We start from the raw sequence: 19,983 nt of genomic DNA, 5'->3' as shown, positions 1-19,983 counted from the left end.
AACACCCGGCTATTTTTTGGTTGCAGCCGTCACTGTTGTTTGGTGGGTCCGGGCTGGGGATTCGAACCCACCACCTTAGGTGTATGTGGCTGGCGCCTTAGCCGGTTGAGCTATAGGCGCCAAGCCACCACAGCTATTTTTAAGTGAATACCAACAACATGGCAGGCATTTTACAATCAGACCCACAACTTGGCAATTATGAATTGAACTGCAATAAACATTATGGTGCAAATGTCTTTGTGTTAAAATGATTTTTGTTCTTCTGGGTGGATACCTAGTAATGGGATTGTGGGATCTAAAAGGTAAACTCTTTAAGTTCTTTGAGAATTCTTCATACTTCTTTCCATAAAGGTTGCATTAGTTTGTAATCCCACCAGCAGTGTCAAAGTGTTTCCTTTTCTCCACATACATGTCAGCATCTGCAGTTTTGGGAATTTGTGATGTGGGCTAATCTTACTGGAGCATACCATGGAATACTATTCAACCATAACAAGATGGAGAGTTTACATCTTTTATGTCTACCTGGATGGAGGTGAAACATTCTTCTTAGTAGGGTAACTCAAGAACGGGAGAAAAGTATCCAATGTACTTAGTACTAATTTGAAACCAATATATAAACACTTACACACTCATACAAATGATAAAACACATATATCATCTAGTGAGGAGTAGGGGTGGGGAGGGAGGGGGAGAGGGCGACTGGCGGGAGGAGGAAGGGCATTGCTGGGATTTTACCTAATGTGCACAATGTGAAGATATGCAGCATGCTCCCCGGGTGAGGGGCTCTTCTACAACTTGAACTTTACCTTGGAAGTGAGAACAATAGAACCTAAAAATTTGTTCCCTCATATTAATTTGAAAAAAAAAAAGTTAGCAATCAGACCTACACTTAACATTCACAATCCTCTGTGAGGGAAAATTGTTACCCTCATTACAGATAAGGAAACCAAGGAGGTAAAAACAAACATTTAGACCCTAGAAAGTGGTAGGACAAAGATGTGCATTCTAGTTGGTCTATTCCAGAGTGCGCGTTCTCTCTGTCCTGTAAAATGCTGCTGTGCCACCTTTCCTCTCTCCTCCCTCCCTTTCCTGGGTATTCTGCTGCTCCTCTTCAATGGACCCTGGCCTACATGGAACCCCCAAGCTTCCCTTCCTCTGAGCCTCTGGGTATTCTGTTCCCTCTGGCATAAGCGTCTTCCCTCCATCTTCGGACCATCCATCTGAAGAAGAGGCAGAGCAGACAAGAGCAGAGTGCCAGTCTAACAGTCGGGAAACTGTGGGTATGTTCTCAGTTCCTAAGCTAAGTCACTGTGTGACTCTGGACAAATCATGTCACTTTGCAGAACCTGAACTTCATGATCTGTAAAATGGTTGTTAAAAGCAGTAACTATCACATAGGGTTGTTATGAAAATACAGATGTTAAAATATATAAAGCTTTTAAGAGCTGTGTTGGTATGCTGTGAGTGCTTACTACATATTTATAATTGTTACCATCTGTAAGATGATCAGGAAGAAACGGGTGACCCATTATCATTTAGTCTGAGAAAAACAGTGTAGTCTTATCTTTACATGTTTGTTCCTGTAAATTCCACTTCTCTGGACAGTGGGAGAAGGACAGTTTAAGGATTATCCAATCCCTCAAATGATCAATAATAGAAAATTTTGGTTTTCTAAATTTTGATTTTGATTTTTAGAAAAAAGCACCATAGCTTTTTGCTTTGCAATTCTAACTTGTTACTCAATTTACTGAGTAATTAATGCCATAGATGGCCCTGTTGTCATAATGGAATCTCAAGCAGTGATGGAGCATTCCAGAAATCAATCAGCAAGCTTTGTAGATGGGGCTCTTCAAAATACGGATGGATGAGTTTCAGCACCTGCAGAGCAGCGACTCTGTGTGTGTGTGTGTGTACCTGCATGTGTGTATGTGCATGTGGTAGTCCCCTGTGTTTTGGACATATTTTGTATATAGTGAGCCTTTTCATGTTTGCTGAATGGTTTTAGCAGTAACTGCAGCTACACACAGTGTTGGCACACTAGATGCTTTTTGGATCAACCTTAGGAAAGCACTGTTTTGATTCTTCTAACCATAGCTGCTCTAAAGCCTCTTCTCCTGAGGGTCATGGCCTGGCAACTCAGCCCTGACCACCTATGGCACACGAGGAGACGAACTACCCTTTTTTCCTCAGAAATGACTTTGGATTAAGGACTAACCTAGATGACCCCACCTCACTTCTGCTTTCTTGGCTTCTATTTTCCATTAGGCATGACTAAGTGCCAGAGGGTATGTCAGTCTGGGAAGATAGGAGTCACTGGAATTTTCTGTCTTCTTACTGTGCAGCCTCCCAGCTGGTTTGAAGGCAGCTGTGAAACCATGCCTTCCCTTTGACCTGCCCCATTACAATTCTCTTTCTTCTCTTTTGCCCATTGACCCTAGCACTAAGTCTGGCCACAGGAACATTTTATCTTCTCTTAAAGGTACTGAGAGCCAAGTCTTTAGACTCTTGAACTATTTTTGCTCAAGAACACCCTGGGCATAGAGGCCTTCAGCCTCCTGCTGAGCCACTAGAAAGAAGGCTCCCAGACCAGGCCACTCCATGGCCATGTGGGTGGGTGCGCCTTGCCTGGACACTAACCTCTAGCCCTGACTGCACTGTACTGCTTGTGTAAGCAAGGAGCAGGAAAGGCCAGAGGTCAGAGGTGGCTTGGGTTAGGCTCTGGACCAATAATCAGAACTCAGGGTTCTAATCTTGGTTCTGTATGTCTTGAACAAGTTCTTCCAGTAAATCAAAATGACTTGAAAGTCAACTCTTGATCAATCACTGTGCTAAGAGTTTTACAGCAAGTAGTTTGTTTAATTTCTACCATGATGGCTAATGCTTATTGCACTTAGGTCTGGCCATGCTAGATGATCTCTAACGTTCCTTTCATGTTCCATGTGACTGGCTCAGTGTCATGCTTACCTCCCGAGGATGCATTCCTGCTTGGTCACCAAACTTAGCTCTGTTGTTGGCTATGGATTTGCAGGTCACTGGAGTAGGGATAACTGCCCCAATATCTGCTTCCAATTTTTTTGCTCACCTCTATAAATCCTCTACTTTAATAAGGCATGAATCTGGTTCATTTTCACAGGTGGCCCATGTCTGAATGATCTCACAAGAGGCATGACAAAATCTTGTTTCTGCAGAAGCAAGGCCTCATAAGGATCATTATGACATGCACAGAATGGACAGTCCTTATTGTTCTTTGATGCTTCCCTTTTTTTCTAGAATTCAAGCCTTAATGCGAAGTGATAGAAACAAGCAGCGTGGCCCTCCTGCCTTGGCTGGACTCCACATCACACATGACAGCCCTGAGCAGCCCTGGCAGCACCTGTCAGAAACTCACACGCACATCTGAACAGTCAAGCCTAATTCCCAAGAAGCTGTTTTAACTTGACATCTGAAAATGTATTACATCTTGAATTATTTTTCTGGGTGTGTGTTCAGGGCATATGTGTGCACGTTCTGCAAGTGAAGTGTTCTATAAATATCAGATACAGGCTGTACAAAAAAGCATCACGTACATGGTGTACTTAATTCCATTTAGAAATGTTTTCAATTTGTGTCTGACCTCTGGCAATGGAGATGGAAAATTTTTAACATGAATAAAAAGGTATGCTCAGCTACCTTAAACACAACACAATTCTCACTTGAAATTCCAAAAATATATTAGAACTTAGTGATCATCAGGTGGGCTCCAGCCCAGAACTTTCGGATGAGGGTACCAAAGCCCAGAAAGATGACGTGTCTTTTCCGCAATCACACAGGAAATTAATCTGGTGCCTAGATGAGACCCAGGTCACCTAACTCCAGGTGCATTATTTTCACTAACTGGATGTTTCTTCCTTTAATATTTCAAGGAACTTCTAATTCTATTAATAAGCATATGTTCCCACTTTGGCATATTCTAAAACTCTAAAACCAGCTTTTCTACCCTTTCTTTTCTGACTCTGCAAGTCATCTACATATTCTTCTAGGAAAGATAATATGTTATCACAACTCACAAATAAGGCCATAACTGTAGCTGGTGATTGTAACCTTCTCCCAATGGCTGGCTGGCTGGCTGGCTGGGTAACTGGAACCTAAGCCTAAGCATTCAGTAGTTCTCCTAAGACTACAACCAAGCTGATTTCTCTGACAAAGATGTGCTGACCTTCCAGTTATTCTTTCCATGTGACTCTCCTGATAAGCCAAGTTCAGTGCAGCTTCTTCTGGCTTGTGTGATGAGGCCAGAGCTAAGCCTCAACCATTTTCCGCTAAGAAAGTAGGATGAACAGGTGGTTCAGTCCTTAAAACAGCCCTCAGAGAAGCCCTGAGGGGAATCAAAGAGATGGAGAGCCTGGGACAAGATGGCCTGAGGGGAGCTGAGGAAGGGATTTCCCCACCCCATTCCCCTTAGAGGAGTGAGGAGGCTGAGCTGGGCTGTAAACACTTCGTGCCTGGTGCAGCCTGGTCCGCGCAGGCTGAAGGGAGGGTGAGCAGCTTGCTTTGGGATGAGGGCTGTGTTAGCAGTAACTGATGGCCAGGCTTCTTAAAGGAGCTTATCATTTCACAGCAACAGATGTCAGGTTCTAATAAATAACACATTCTCTCTGACCTATGCAATTTAAAGAGGATGCCTGGATGTTAGGCAGATTTGAATTGCTCCCATCTCTGTTGCTCCCTCCTCTCAAAGGAAAAACAAACCAAATCCCTTGAAGATACTTTTAAGAATGATTCTCTTTGAGAGTTCAGGGATCCAAAAATTCCATGTTATTTACTTGGTTTACTTTTCTCTTCACAGCTTCTATATTTCTGAACCCCATGAGGAAAAAGCCCAGGAGGGATGGGTGAGCTGGTTTATACAGGAACCCAGTTCACGCAGCCTTGGCCACTCAGCCAGCTGCAATTCCTCTGCCACTCACCAGCACTGGTTCCTTTATTGTCTTCTCAGGGGGCTATGACTGTCCAAGCTATGCTGGCCTGGGCCTGGAAAATTCCCTCTTCCCTCCCAAGGGGAGTTCAGCTATGAGACTGGGATTTTTTAAAGGGCAAAACAGAAGAAAAAAGAAAACTCAAGAATCACAGCCATAGTTGGGTTTCCAGGTTCGGTCATTAAGGTCTGTCCCCAGATGGGCCCCTGGGGCCTGGCACTCACCTGCTCCCAGTGATGTGCCTTCTGCCAATCACCCTTCCTATCCAGAGTTGCTCAGGTCTGCAGCTGCTCCCCCACTCCAGAGGGGACACAGAGAGTGAGCATTTGCAGCTAGCTGGTCATCCCAGGAACACAGACATGAAGAGAAGGGACAGGTTGGGGTGAATAGAGATCCAGGGAGAGGGAAGAGTGTTGAAAAGGTTTCTCCTTAACAGGGAGCAGTGTTGGATGAGGAGTAATAAGAAGTGCAGCCTAGGCTCTCTCTGGCTAGCTCCTGAAACCTGAGGAATGCACAGAGAGACTTGATTCTGGAACAGGAAATCTCAGCAGAAACAAAGCACCATGTGAGCTACCCCAGGGAACTACCAACAGGGAGAAAAGTGGCCAGTGATTAATTCCTAGAGAAACAAACACACAAACAAGCACTTGATAAACACCTCTGCCTTAGCCCTGTCCAGTCCCCAGAGAGCCACCATGCTGTAGGAGGCACACTGTTAGAACTGGGATTTCTACACTGTGCTCCATGGGGTTCCAGGGGGCCAGAGGGGCCTCGGAGACTATGGTAGGGGGTGGAGATGGAAGGCAAATAGGGTGGGGGCATGTACCTTCTCTTATATGGAGGGAAGTGATCTGTTTTTATCTGTTTTCTTTAGAGGACTGAAGCATTTGGCAGCTGATGAGAAGTCAGAAGAAAATGGTCTTTGGGAATACTAATATATTAACTACGAAAAACAATTCAAACAGCTCAGAATATACAAGTTTTAAAAACATTACTGAAAAAGAAAGTTATTCTGCAAAGACAACTAAATGACAAATAAAAAAGTACACATGGTGAAGAGGAACATACGGGAAATATAGATGGTGTTGGGTTTGGATAGGTTTCTAGATAAGAAAATAACATCTCTTTTGACCTTGAGGCAAGAGGGGAAACAACAAATGGTTTTAGGAGGCTTGTTAAGAATTATTCCCATGTGTTGACTGAGAAACTATTTTTAAAAATATTCTTTAGTGAATTCATTTATATAATGGATTTAATGTGTGACAAACCACTGCAGTAGGTGGTTTGGGGGTTAAATTCTAGTCTAAGATCCTACTCAGACCTATAAGGTCAACCTGATGCCTTTATACAGTGAAATTCATGCAAAAATCATCTGTTCAGTTTTTTGAAGTGATAGCAGCCATTAATGGGATAGCTTTGAACGTCACAATCTCTGGCTGATCCACTGTGGTTGCTGAGGGACTGTTTACTAGGGTACATGTAAAGCTATCAATGTTGACTCTGCTATCTTTTAATTAAAAAATGCCTTTTTCCTTCAGGGATGATAATACTGATAGTTAACATTTATTGAATTGTCACTGCATGCCAGACCCTGTGCTAGAAAATTCACCTAAATTACCCCATGCAGAAATCTAACATGACCTTCAAAACTTTCTACCCATTATGAATATGATAGACTTTATTCTGGTAAGTAGATTTAGTTACATGGCACAGGTGACTTTAAGGAAGGAAAATTAACTGACTTTATCGAATGGGTTAAATGTCAGAAACACAGAAATCAGAGGTTTGAAATAGAAGGATTTAATGTACAACTGGTGTCTTGAAAATGGAGGAGACCATGTTTTAGGGAATGTGGGCAGCCTCTAGCTGCTGAGAGTGGTCTCCAGTTAATGACCAATAAGGAAACAGGGACCTCAGGAATCAAACTCTGCTACCATGCTAAATGAGTCTGGAAGAGGACCCTGAGCCTCAAGTGAGATTGCAACTCCAGCCAACACTTGAATTTTAGTTGTCTAGGACCCTGAACAGAGAACACAGGCATCTTGTGTGGGGTTCTGAATCCCCCTCCCCCCCCAAACAGTGAGATTAATAATTTTGGTATTTTAAGACAGTACATTTGTGAACTTGCTCAAAGTCACATAAACTACTGGGTGGGTGATAGAGACAAGTTTAAATCCAGATAGTTATTTCTTGACTTCAGGGTCAGTGCTCTTAATTGCCATATGCATTTCCTCTCTACAGATATCACTCAAGTGCTAGGGAGGCAGCCTTAGACAACTGGTAAAGAGAGTGGGGAGCTGTATCTGCCTGGGTATGGATGTGCAGAAAGGTCAGAGGATCTATGCTGAATCCGACTCCAAAAGAAGCCAGCTGTGTGCCCTTGGGAAGGTCAGTTAATCCCTCTAAGGCTCAGCTTTTTTTCTGAATCTGTAGGAAGGGCAATAAGAATTTCTGCATTGCATCCCTCAAAGGGCTGTAGCAATGATCACATGAAAGTGTAAGAGTGGGTTATACTTACTCTTATAATGACAGCACATTGTAAATGAAGTACAAAGGCCTGGATGTCATGGAGGTGTAGTTTTTTTTTTTTCCTTGTTGACTGTGAGTCTCAATGTTCTCTGTATATATGTTAGATATGATCTCCCTAATGGCTTGTTTTGAGGAAGACATTTGAACATAAGGTTTTTTCCTTCTTGAGAGGAAATTATTCTTTATCATTTTTATTTGGAAACTACAGAATAAAATGAAACACATTTTTTCTTTCTTTTCTTAATTGCTTAGAGTCAATTGACTTACAAGGAAAGGAAAACATAGGAATATAATAGCACAAAGGCTAAAAGAAGATAGCAAGAGAATTACACTATTTTAGGTCTTTAAATTAGATGTGAAGCATTACAGTATTAATTCATGGTAGTCTGTACAAGTTAAGAATGTATTTTTTGTGCATAAATGACTAAAATATGATACAAAGACATTATAGCCAAAAAGGCAGTGGAAGAAACAGAATAGTATAGTAAAAATACTGAATCAATTGAAAGAAGAAAGGAATAAAAAATAAAACAAACAAGAAGATTGTTAAGACTTAAACCCAGTGAGCATATTAATTATATTAAATGTAAATAAACTAAATAGTCTAACTAAAAGGCAGAGATTATTTGGCTGGATTAAAAAAATGAGATCTATATAAGGCTTCCTTGAAATATAAAGATATCGATTTTTTTGTAAAAGTGAAAAAAAATACCATGCAAATAATATACATGTATGAAGGAAAGCTGATACAACTTTTTTAATAACAAGCAAAGCGGACTTCAAGTGAAAGATTATTACCAGAAATAATCATATTATAATTATAGAAGGGCAAATTTGTCAAGAAGATACAACAATTTGAAATATGTACATATCTAAAAAAGAAAACTTTAGTATATAAAAAGCAAAAATTTACAGAATTAAAGGGAGAAATAGAAGATCCAAAATTCTAAATGGAAATTTTAATATATCCTTTTAGTAACTGATATAATAAATAGACACACAAAAATAACAGTGAGGAGATAGATTTGAATAATTCTAATAAGTAATTTGACTTCATGTGCATATACAATTATTGTGCCCCTAAACTGCTGGACACACATTCTTTTTAGATTCACCTGAAATATTTACCAAGATAGGCCACATCCCAGCCTATAAAATAAGTCTCAACAAATTTTAAAGATCTGAAATCATATAGATTATGATTTCTGGCCAAAACAGAATTAAACTAGTAATCAGTAACAGTAAGAGATCTAGAAAAATCTTGAAATTCAAGTACTACAATTATAAATAACTCATGGCTAAAAAAGAAATCACAAGGGAAATTAGGAAATATTTTCAACAATATGATAATGAAAAACAAGATACAAAAATTTGCAGGATATAGCTAAACCAATCCTTAGAGAGTACTTTTGTATTAAAAAAGAAGAAAAGATTATAATCAATGACTTAAGCTTCCACTCTAAGAAGTCTGAAAAGAAAACATTAAGCTAAAAATAAGTAGATGAATGGAAGAAAATAAAAAGTATAAATTAATAAAACAGAAAACAAATCATGGATAAAAATCGATAATGTCCAAAGTCACTTCTTTGAAAAGATCAGTAAAATTGGGTGGTGCCTGTGGCTCAGTGAGTAGGGCGCCAGCCCTATATAACGAGGGTGGTGGGTTTGAACCCAGCCCCAGCCAAACTCAACAAAAAAATAGCTGGGTGTTGTGGTGGGTGCCTGTAGTTCCAGCTACCTGGGAGGCTGAGGCAAGAGAATTGCTTAAGCCGAAGAGCTGGAGGAATAAAGAAGGCATGTCACTATAGATCCTATAGTGAGGAAATATTATAAATAATATTATGCTAATTACTTTTAAACAATTTTTATTGGTACATAAAATTTGTACATCTTAATGGGGTGTAATGTTACATGCACAGAATGTGTAATGATCATGTCAAGAGTATTTAGGATATTCATCATCAGTTTGACAACTTAGACATGACAGATAAATTCCTTATTAAAAAACACAACTTCTGAAAACTAACACTAGAAGAAATTAAAAAAATGTGAATATCCCTATAATTAGTAAAGACACTGAATTTCTTCCCACAAAGAAAACTCTTTCAGTCATTTGAAAGAAATAATACCAAACCTATATAAACTCTTTCAGAAAACGAAGGAGGAAGGAATATTTCCTGATTCATTTTATGAAGCCAGCATGTGCTGATACCAAAAACTCAACAAAGGCAACAGAAGAAAAAGTTCAAACCAGTATCGCTCATAAACACAGATGTAAAAATCTTAACAGAAGTTTAGCAAATCAAATCTAATTTTGTAAAAAAGAATAAATATCATAATTGAGAATGATTTATCTTTGAAATGCAAGGTTGGCTCAACATTCAAAAACTAAAGAAAAACTAAATGATCTTATCAAAAGATGCAGAAAAAGAAAAAGCAATCTACAGAATTTACATCCATCCATAACAAAAAATTAGCACAATAGAAATATAAAGAAATTTCTTCAATCTGATAAAGACATCTATGTAAAACCTATTGCTAAATCAACCTTAATGGGGAAATACATGAAGTTTGCTCTCACAACTTGTATTCGCGTACAACATTGTACTGGAGTTCTTAGTCAGTGCAAGTGGTAGCAAAAAGAAAAAACATGATTAAAAATCTATGAAAAGGTGGCGCCTGTGGCTCAAAGGGGTAAGGCGCCAGCCCCATATGCCAGAGGTGGCGGGTTCAAACCCAGCCCTGGCCAAAAGTGCAAAAAAAACCCAAAAAAGCCCCCCAAAAAACCAAACAAAAATCTATGAAACAAGCTACTACACCCAATTAGTAATAAGTGATTTTAGCACTGTTGCAGGACACTGTGTCATTATAGAAAAGTCATTTGTATTCCTATACACTAGCAACAACTGGAAAATAAAATTTAAAAATATATAATTAATAATAGAAACAAAAACACTAAAAAATGTTTAAGATTCCACACTAAAATCTTTAAAAATTGTCTAAGATAAATTAAAAACCTAAATAAAGCCATGTTCACTGATTACAAGATACAATATTGCAAAAATGTCAGTTCTCCTCTTGTTGATCAGCAGATTCAATGCCATTCCAATCAAAATCTCAGAAGGCTTTTTTGGAGGGCTGAGGTTGGAACTGGCAAACTGATTCCATAATATATATGGAAATGCAAATAACCTAAAATAGCTAAAACTATCTTTAAAGAGAACAAAGTTGGAGAATTACCCTTCCTGATTTCAAGAAGTATTGGCTCTGGTATATAAATACACAAACAGATCAATGAAATAGAATGAAGTATCCAAAAATAGACCCACTCATCTGTGGTCAATTAATTTTTGACAAAGAAGTGAAGGCAATTTAATGGGTAAAGAAAAATCTTTTCAACAAAGATTTGAAATGTGTTGCAAAGGTGCTGAAATATCTGAATATATAGTAGAACTTCTGTAAGTTTCCTACTGAAAGGACTGTAACAAACTGGTCAATATACCGAGGTGGTCAACATGGGAACTAGGCCTACTGTACTGATAGGTACACATGATGCATGTCCAGTCTATGAAAATTAGGTCAACTCAAGGAGGCAGTCAAAGCAGGGAGGTGGTCAACTATGAAGGTTCTATGTTATATAAAAATAACTTCAGCCTCTACCTCACACCATACACAAAAATTATTTGAGAAGGATCATAGACCTAAAAGTCAAAGCAAAAACTAAAGATTCTAGAAGAAAACATAGGATAATTCTTCATGACTCTGTGGTAGGTAACTAATTCTGAGGATAAAAGACCATGAACATAAAAAGAGAACACGGATAAAATAGCTTGCACACAAAATAAAAAGTTTCTGCTCATCAAACATACCGTTAAGAAAATGGAAAGGCAAGCGGCAGACTGGGAGACAGTACTCATCACACACGTATCTGACAAATATATTAAAAGCTCAGATACCAATCTCATTAATAAAAAATTAAAAATCAAATTCAAAATAGGCAAGATTTGAACAAGCTCTTCACAGAAGTAGACAAACCATTAAGTACACAAAAGGGTGCTCAACATCATTAGCCATCAGGAAATGCAAATTAAAAATGTGAGCTATCACTACATCCCCTCTAGAATGGCTAAAATCACAAAGACTGAAAATACCACGTGGTGATGAGAATGTGGAACAACTGGAACCCTTGCATACTGCTGGCGGGAGCAGAAACCAATGCAACGACTTTGGGAAAAGTTTGTCACTTTCTTACCAAGTTAATCATATACATTCTCCCACTCCCAGGTATTTACCCAAAGAAAGGAAAACAGATGTCTATAAAAAGGCTTGGTCAGAGTAGTTCTTTTCATAAAATCTCCGAACTAGAAACAACCCAAATATACTCACATACAGGTAAATGGATTCATAAATTATACCATAGTCACATATTGGAATCTTACTCAGCAGTTAGAAAAGAATGCCATAATAGACAAATCTTTAAAAATTATGTTAAATGAAAGCAGGACACGAAAAGTTATGAAGTACCTAAAAAGGAAAAACTAAGAAATGATAAAAATCATTAAGTGAAAAGACTTATTGGGAAAGGGGTATAAGTTAACTTTGTTAAAATTCTTCAAAAGGTATATACTTAAAATATCTCCACTCTAATGTTGGTAAATTACACTGCACTAATAAAAAAGATATATATGCAAAGCCTTTGGCTTCAGAGAACTTATGATTTAGTTAAGGAAATAAGACATATACGGAGATGGGAAAAACCAAAAAATAAAAAAATAAGAGATCCTGAAGCATTCTGTGCCCCCAGTCAAGTGAGACTGACGAGAAGAGGGAAAACACCTGTCTGTGAGTGAGCGAGGACGGGAAACCCAGAGGGAAGGGGGCCGAAGGATGAATAGACCTAAGGGGGCAGAAAGAGGGTGGGGAAAAGGGAGTGAAGAAAGGCACTGAGGTTCACAGCCAGTCCATCCAACAAGGAGGAGTCCAATCCTGTTCTACACAATGAAGTTCAAAGAGGCTAAGAGCTGTGCCCAAGGCTATACAGCTACAGGATTAGACTTTGTGATAGGAGCTGGGGCACACACGAACCCCAAGCCTATGCTCACTCACTAAAGGGTATTTCACTTTATAAGGGACAAAATGTGCCAGACAGCTGTGAGCAAGAAGCACATGTGGCAGGAAAAGCCCTGGCTAGTGCTAGGAAGTATCTTTTCTGAGTTCACATGTTTAGGATTTTGCTCTATAGGAGGGAATAGACAGCTGATTCTACTCAAAGGGCTCTACTGCTGTTCATAAGCCGTGAGAGTGTTTATGTCAGGGGCAGAGCTCCCCAAGTGAATTATAGCCTTTTACGTACTGTGTACATACAGCATTTTCACAGAACAAAGAAACAGGGCGTGTAAGGAATGCTACAGTTGACCTTTCTCTCCAAACTTTTCCAACAATCGCAAGCTATATGGTGCAGGACAGTTTTAGGGGGCCGGGGGGGGGGGGCTGTGTTTATCTATACTGGCCTTCTGACACAGCCCAGAGTACTCAGTTCAATTTAAGAACGGAGGCTTTAAACTATTTCTTCTTGCTAGCTTGAGCTGCTGGCTTTCTCTTTTATTACATTTAAAATGGATCCATTTTCACTACAGTAGAAAGCAGATTTTTTAACGTTACTTCAGATGTTTTCTTTAGACTGGTGTTAACATAAAGCAAATGTCTCTTGAAGCTCTGAACCAATCTGTTAAGATAAACAGGCTTCACTTACGATATTCCTATACTGAAATCATGGGTTTGCGGTCTATAACTTCTTAAAGACTCAATTCATACATGCTGAAATGTCTACTTAGGAAAAACGCACGCGCGCGCGCACACACACACACACAAACATACCAAGATAACTTTGCCATGGAAACCACAAAGACATGTCTGGTTCAGACTCCACAGCACATACCACAAATAATGGCCTATCTTCAAAGGGCAAATGCTGTCTATATACAGGCAAAGCCCAGAAAATTAAACAACTGCAGTACTTCAAATATAAAACTTACTTTCTAAATCCTTTTTTCCAGTTGCATTTCAAGATATGTAAGTCCTTAATAATTGTTACCAGTTACATGTGCATATGTTTGTTTTTTCCTTAAATAGAATTTCAGACTTGGGTATCATGGATCAAAAGGGAAAACACAGGGAAAGATGGCACACTGTTTCACATAATAAATCTCGATTTCCACATATTAATCTGGTGCAGTCTGCATTTCTAGGAAAAGCCACTCTCACTGTTTAAAGGAGTCCTGACCCTTCTCTAAGTGAAGGTCTCATACTATAGAAAAGTATAGGAGAGGCTAGGAGACACCCTGGAAAGGAATGGGGCCTTGGGGAGGGGGGAGGGAAAAGTAAGAAGTCCTCCAATCAAGAACATTCCAGGTATAGAAGGCCAGGCTTTGTTAGCAGGTACTTTAAAAGAAGTCAGAACTTTGATATGATAAGGGCTCTAACGCCCTGTTGGGCCCCAAGTTCCATGAAGATATGGACACTTTTCAGTTTGTTTATTATCATATCCCTAACCTAGAGCACAGTGCCTGGAACGTGGTAGATGTTTACGAAATATTGGATGAGCAAATAAAGAGGATGCTTAATAGTCTTCATTTGTGGGATTCTTTGGATCTGATCATCCTTCAGCTGGGATCACAGGTGTGAAACATATGGCTGTTCCGAGTGATAAAGTAATAACCACATGCCACTCTGTAATTTATTTTTGGAAACTATAATTCTGATACACTGCTACTTCAATCTAGGAGTCCATGGTTCATGAAGATTGATGCTCCAGACACTAAAGTCTTACCTAAGAAAACCAACTTGGCCTATTTCTGAATTTACCTATTTCATATGACTGAGGTGAGAGCTTCCCACACTGAGAGGTTTGTGAACAACAGTTGTACCCCTCATCTCTAAACTCTACCTGAGAATGACAGCCTTCCACACGGAGAGGTGTGTGAGCAATACTGGACCTCTAAACTCCAAATTCTAGCTAGCTTCGACCTCTATGAAATCTCAAGCTTACTTCCATAGTAACTTTAACACATCTCAGTTGTTTGCGTAGCCATTTATTTAATCAAGAAACACGCAGGTCCTACTTTGGGCACTGGCTGTGGCATATGCAGAGATGCAATGAGGGGTATAATTCAAAGAGACTCAATTCCATATAAAAAAAGTAGCTACTAGATACATCTAATGACTATTAAGCAACAATTCTCTTTGTTTACTGCCACCTGAAATTTTTCATTTATTTATTTATTTAAATTTTTCATTTTTAAAAAAATATAAAAGTAGTCATTACTGACACCATTTATATATGACTCTAATTTCTATTTAGTACTTCCCTAACATAAATGGAGATATGTATTTCTGATAAATCTTACATTTAATTTTATAGAAAAGTAAGCAGTTTAGAGACCAACTGAAATAGTAGGAAAGGGAAACACTTTCAGATACAGGTCAGCGTCTCCCTGATTAGAATACAAAGGCCCAAATAGTAAATGTTTTTGGCTTTGAAGGCCATACGGTGGTTGTTCCAACTTCTCACTGTTATTGTAGTGTGAAAACATGCATAGATAAGTAAAGAAACGGGCATTACTTTGTTTCAATAAAACTTTACTTTAAAAAATAGGCATAGGGCAAGATTTAACCTGAGCACAGTAGCTTGCCAACCCCTACACTAGGTTTAAAAAAAAAATTCCTATCTGTAAGAAATAATGGATTCACTTACTTTGCTCTTTTGGCCATTTCATTTCCATCCCATCTGGGGCTGTACGGATAATTTTTTTGGGCCTGGGAGTAAAGTTGTCCACTGTTGGTAAAGTGATAGACGGATTGAAATGTGAGAGTTGGCTGGTCTCGGGGAAAAAACAGGGGCAGGTCAACTGCAAAGACAGAAAAAAAGAACAGAGTGTAAATACATCTTAAGACACTGTTTGGTTAAATCAGAATGTTTGGCACAAAACACAAAACCACAAAGGCTGGTTGAGTTTTGGAAAAAGGTTCAGAGTGGAGAGAAAGAATAAGTAATACAAGGTCCCTGCCTTTAAGGAGTACACAATCTAGTTAAGAGAGGTAAATCACAAGTGAGAGAAAATGTAATCACATAAGGCATGATGTATAGGTGCTGAAAGAACTCTATGAAATGGTCACAAAAACTTAGGGCAGAAGAGTGGCTCGGCACTGGCAGCCATCGGCCTGTCTCCTCCAGCACCTCTTTCGTACAATGTTTCATAGCAGAGTTAGCAGTCTATTGGTTTTAAGTCTCTATCGTAGCACAAACTCTTCAAGGGTTGGATAGTGGCTTCCTCATCTGTAATACTACAAAAGAAGTCAGAGGAAGGCTGTTTTCAAGAATGGATTTGGTAAAGGGATAAAGAAGGCAGGTGACCATCTTTCTACTTGACTGAATATGGCAACGGGACCACCAGAAAAAAAAAATCACTCTATTTCCAATCAAGCAGTGAATTCTGATACTCAGCAGTTTCAATTTCCATATGTATTACCACATATATTTATATCTCTGAAATCAGTGGGAGTTCCTTAATGGAATGCAACAGGGACTAATCTGAGCACCAAATACGTCTACTGTGATAGTGCAGGCTGATTCTAATCCTGTTAACATGTGTTACGTGCTCTCTCTTTTCATTTTGGGGTTCTTTGAACTTAATTTTGAAAAAGAAAATGACTTGCTATTTTTAGTTGAGACAAAACATCACTAAAAACCCAGATCGTTTCAACAGCACATTCTCAAAGGTATATAATGTGTGTTTATGTGAATGTTAGCCCTTTCTAGGACAAAGAACAGGGACATTATAAAAAATTAACAAGAAAAATGTGTCTAGAACTTTCTAGCTTTTAAGAATACTTGTACATAATTTCTCTAATTTGTTACTTGTAACTGTGAAAGAGACGCTACTTTTTAACATTTGCATTTAACCGATGAGATTAAATTCCAAGATTAATAGATTCCAAGGCTAATAACCTGCTCATGTCAAAGCTAGGCAGGGGCAAGACTCAAATCTAGTCCCATGACTCAAATCCTGGACTCCTACTATGCCAGCACTGCCTCCTCCTGCTCCAATGCATACTGGTATAACCTGCTTAGAACTCACTCACTATTTCATAATTATAATTATGACATAAGCTAAAGTTTTCATTGTGAAGCATGAATGAAGTTCATTTTTTTTGTTAAATGAGGCAGGTATATTAAAAATATTAATATACACCCTAAATAGTTATACCTCTATCAATATCCTAGTCTAGGGTGACATTCAACTTGGATTAGGACCTCTAAGCACCCCATATGATTTCTTGAAAGAAAACTTGAGTTCCTAGCAAACTTTAAAAAGGGAAAAACAGGCTCAGCGCCTGTGGCTCAAGCGGCTAAGGCGCCAGCCACATATACCTGAGCTGGTGGGTTCGAATCCAGCCTGGGCCCGCCAAACAACAATGACAGCTGCAACCAAAAAAGCATCATGGCGGGCACCTGTAGTCCCAGCTAATTGGGAGGCGGAGGCAGGAGGATCACTTGAGCCTAGGATTTGGAGGTTGCTGTGAGCTATGATACCATAGCACTCTACCTAGGGCGATAGCTTGAGGCTCGTTCTCAGAAAAAAAAAAAAAAAAAAGGAAAAAACAACCAAAAAACCCCAAGAAACAAAAACCTGTCCAGTTGGTAGGGCCTCTTAGACCTCTGCCAGCACTTGACTCTGATGATATCTGACTCAGTGCTGTGGGGGGTTTCTACAGATGAATCACACTGTAACCAAAGGGCAAGATTTTGAATGTCCACTCTTTAGTCATATTTTTCAAGCACCACAATAAGGCAGTCTCAATACATGGCTGTTTGTGCCAAAGCAGAAATTTCATAACAAACTTCATATAGGAACAATACAAAATGTGAAAAAGACTAATTCAAATTATAAATAACTCAATTCAGGAAACCCTTTTGAATCTATTAATATTACAAACGGCATGATCTGTAACATCTTCAGTCACTTTGACCAAATATTGCTTTCTAAAATTAAGTTTATATGTTTTCTGATTACTCATTTCATTTCCTGTGATTAATTTTAGAAAAAATTTCTATTCACATACACTTTAATCTGACTTTAATTATTTTCTTTTCATATTATATACAGGTTTCCAAATAGAAAACAGATTCAGATTAACCCCCAAAGAGATCATTACCAGCCGAAAAGTATTTAACATGCTGTACAAAAAAGCAACAATTTTAAATAATAAAATCCAATGGCAATAATTTATAAATGTAAAGTAAGTAAGTTATTGCTTACTATCAAAAGGAATGCAGATAATACCACAGGGCATGTGATTCTCAAGCTACTGGCTTATTTTTGGGCTTTGGAATGCATTATGTTTTCTGTTCTTGTTATTTAGTTTTGTAGAAAATGACTTGCTGGTATCAGTATTTTGCTAAGCTGAAAAATGCCTTTCCCATCTATTTTTTTTAATCATCTTCTTTAACCCCCCAACTGCCCAATTATCATGAGAAACAATTCAAAATGTTAATGTAATTTATTTAGTTAGGCAAGTGAGTTGTTCTCATTAAAAAAAAAAAAAGGCAACTAGCAAGCTACATGCTGATATGTACCATGATCCCCCCAAAGCACAGGTGACATGATTATTTTTCCATGGAGATTTGTCTAACAAACTGGCTTTGAAGCCAATATTAAAATTTGAATACTTTCTCTGTGCATATAATAACTGGATTATTAGGAGAACAGGAATGGTGAAAGTACAGAGATAAAATTGGTAATTCACATGTTAATTCACACACGAGAAAGTACAATTTAAAAAATACAACTGTCTTACTCAACTAAGTTGTATGATGTCTTTAGCAGTCAACAGTTGACAAAAGGATGGCTTCTTTAAAAATGTCCTACATAGAAGAATGAGTTAATAACTAAAATATTTATAAGAAATACTTTGCATTTTTCTTATAAGAATTTGAATGGTACAAATTAGTCAAGATTTAAAAAAAAAAAAACAAAGCTTGTTTTCCTTATCCCCAGGAGTTATTGCCAGTTAACTTTTGCCTATGGGTTAACTCATGATTTTCTGACGCATAGTAAAGTAATTGCTTTTAGCCTTCAAACAAATAGCTTGCTCTGAAGGAACCTCTTGGGTTCTAAAGAATTTGGGTTCATAATTTAAGTCATATTAAAATCGATGTATTTTCTTAGAACCTACTGGCTCAGGATTGATTCCTGCAGCAAAATCATTCCATTTGGTTCCCTTACCTACTGTCAGTACTGTTTTGACAACTGCTTCCTATTTCCTTCTTCCTATATACAGAGACTACATTTTGATCAGCTCTCTACCCACGGAATGGATGGTCCTCACTTATTTAGTGGAACTTCAATAACCATTTCTCAAGCATTACTTTCTTCAAGAACTTGTTAAAGGCTGACAATGGTGGCTCATTTTTATAATTACAACACTTTTGGAGGCTGAGGCCGGAGGATTGAGGCCAGCATTTTGAGACTAGATGGGGCAGCATAGAAAGACCCTAAACTTAAAAACAAGGCTTTTTTTTTTTTTTTTTTTAATTACTGGGTGTTGGGCACATGCCTATAGTCCCAGCTACTTAGTAGGCTGAGGTGGGAGGATTACTTGAGTCTAAGAGTTGAGGTTGCAGTGAATTATGACGACACCGCTACCAGGTTGGGTGACAGAGCAAGACCCTGTCTGTTAAAAAACACACAAACACACACCCAGCTTGTTGAAATAAGTTACATCAAACACTTTCAAATCTGTAAAAACCAGACAGTTCACAGGACTCTTTCACAGGCTCTGAACCTGTGGGAGAAGGCAGGAATAATTAAGTTCCACCCCAGTTTGCCTCATTCTAGACAGTCATTGCAGTGATGAGTTCTCCTGGGCACAGGCCCAGAGCCAGTGGTGTTCTCCACACAACAGCCAAGCGTGCAGCTTCGAGAGGAAGCTAAACACTGGCCCATGCTGCCTTTCTCTAATCCATGCTGAGGTTCCAATGGACGGCTACAGTTTTACTCTCCCTTGTAAACAAGCTTATCTACTCCAAAGGCTCACCTTTCACCACAAGAAGATTCCAGTAAAGTAGTCTCTAAATTCATAAGATTCTAAAAATGCCTCATTCCTCTAAAAACCTCAACAATGGAAAAATGACGCTGACACAGCCAAAAGGAATGCCATATTGTCCATCTGATTCACAGGATGGCTTATCAGATACTCAGTACACTTCAGGCAGAGTTCTAGGAAGTTTAAGGGTATGAATTTTCCAGAAAAATAAAACATACCTAATTATAGTAAGATGAAGACAAGACAGATTCAGAGCCAGCAGTGATAAGTGAAGGAAGGAAGGGGAGAGTGCAATAAGAGCAGAATTAAGAGGGCTGAAAGAAATCCCACTCTGGGCCTGTTCACTATAAGAACAAATAGCTCGGCTCGGCGCCTGTGGCTCAAGTGGCTAAGG

General features: G+C 38.7%; 1 protein-coding gene across 1 annotated transcript in view; it reads right to left on the bottom strand.

The window, feature by feature from the left end:
- Positions 1 to 19,983, bottom strand: part of BABAM2 (BRISC and BRCA1 A complex member 2) — a gene marked incomplete at its 5' end in the record, with an annotated part of 402,516 nt that overhangs the window by 19,398 nt on the left and 363,135 nt on the right. The window contains one exon of the mRNA XM_012803778.1: positions 15,238 to 15,391. Coding sequence (XP_012659232.1) covers positions 15,238 to 15,391 — 154 coding nt within the window. The remainder of the gene's footprint in view (positions 1 to 15,237; positions 15,392 to 19,983) is intronic.

The sequence above is a fragment of the Otolemur garnettii genome, unplaced genomic scaffold (genome assembly GCF_000181295.1).
Source record: "Otolemur garnettii isolate 467f Iridium unplaced genomic scaffold, OtoGar3 scaffold00022, whole genome shotgun sequence".
Taxonomy (NCBI): domain Eukaryota; kingdom Metazoa; phylum Chordata; class Mammalia; order Primates; family Galagidae; genus Otolemur; species Otolemur garnettii.
Note: the sequence above shows the minus strand (reverse complement) of the source record. Positions and strands in the feature narration are given on the sequence as shown.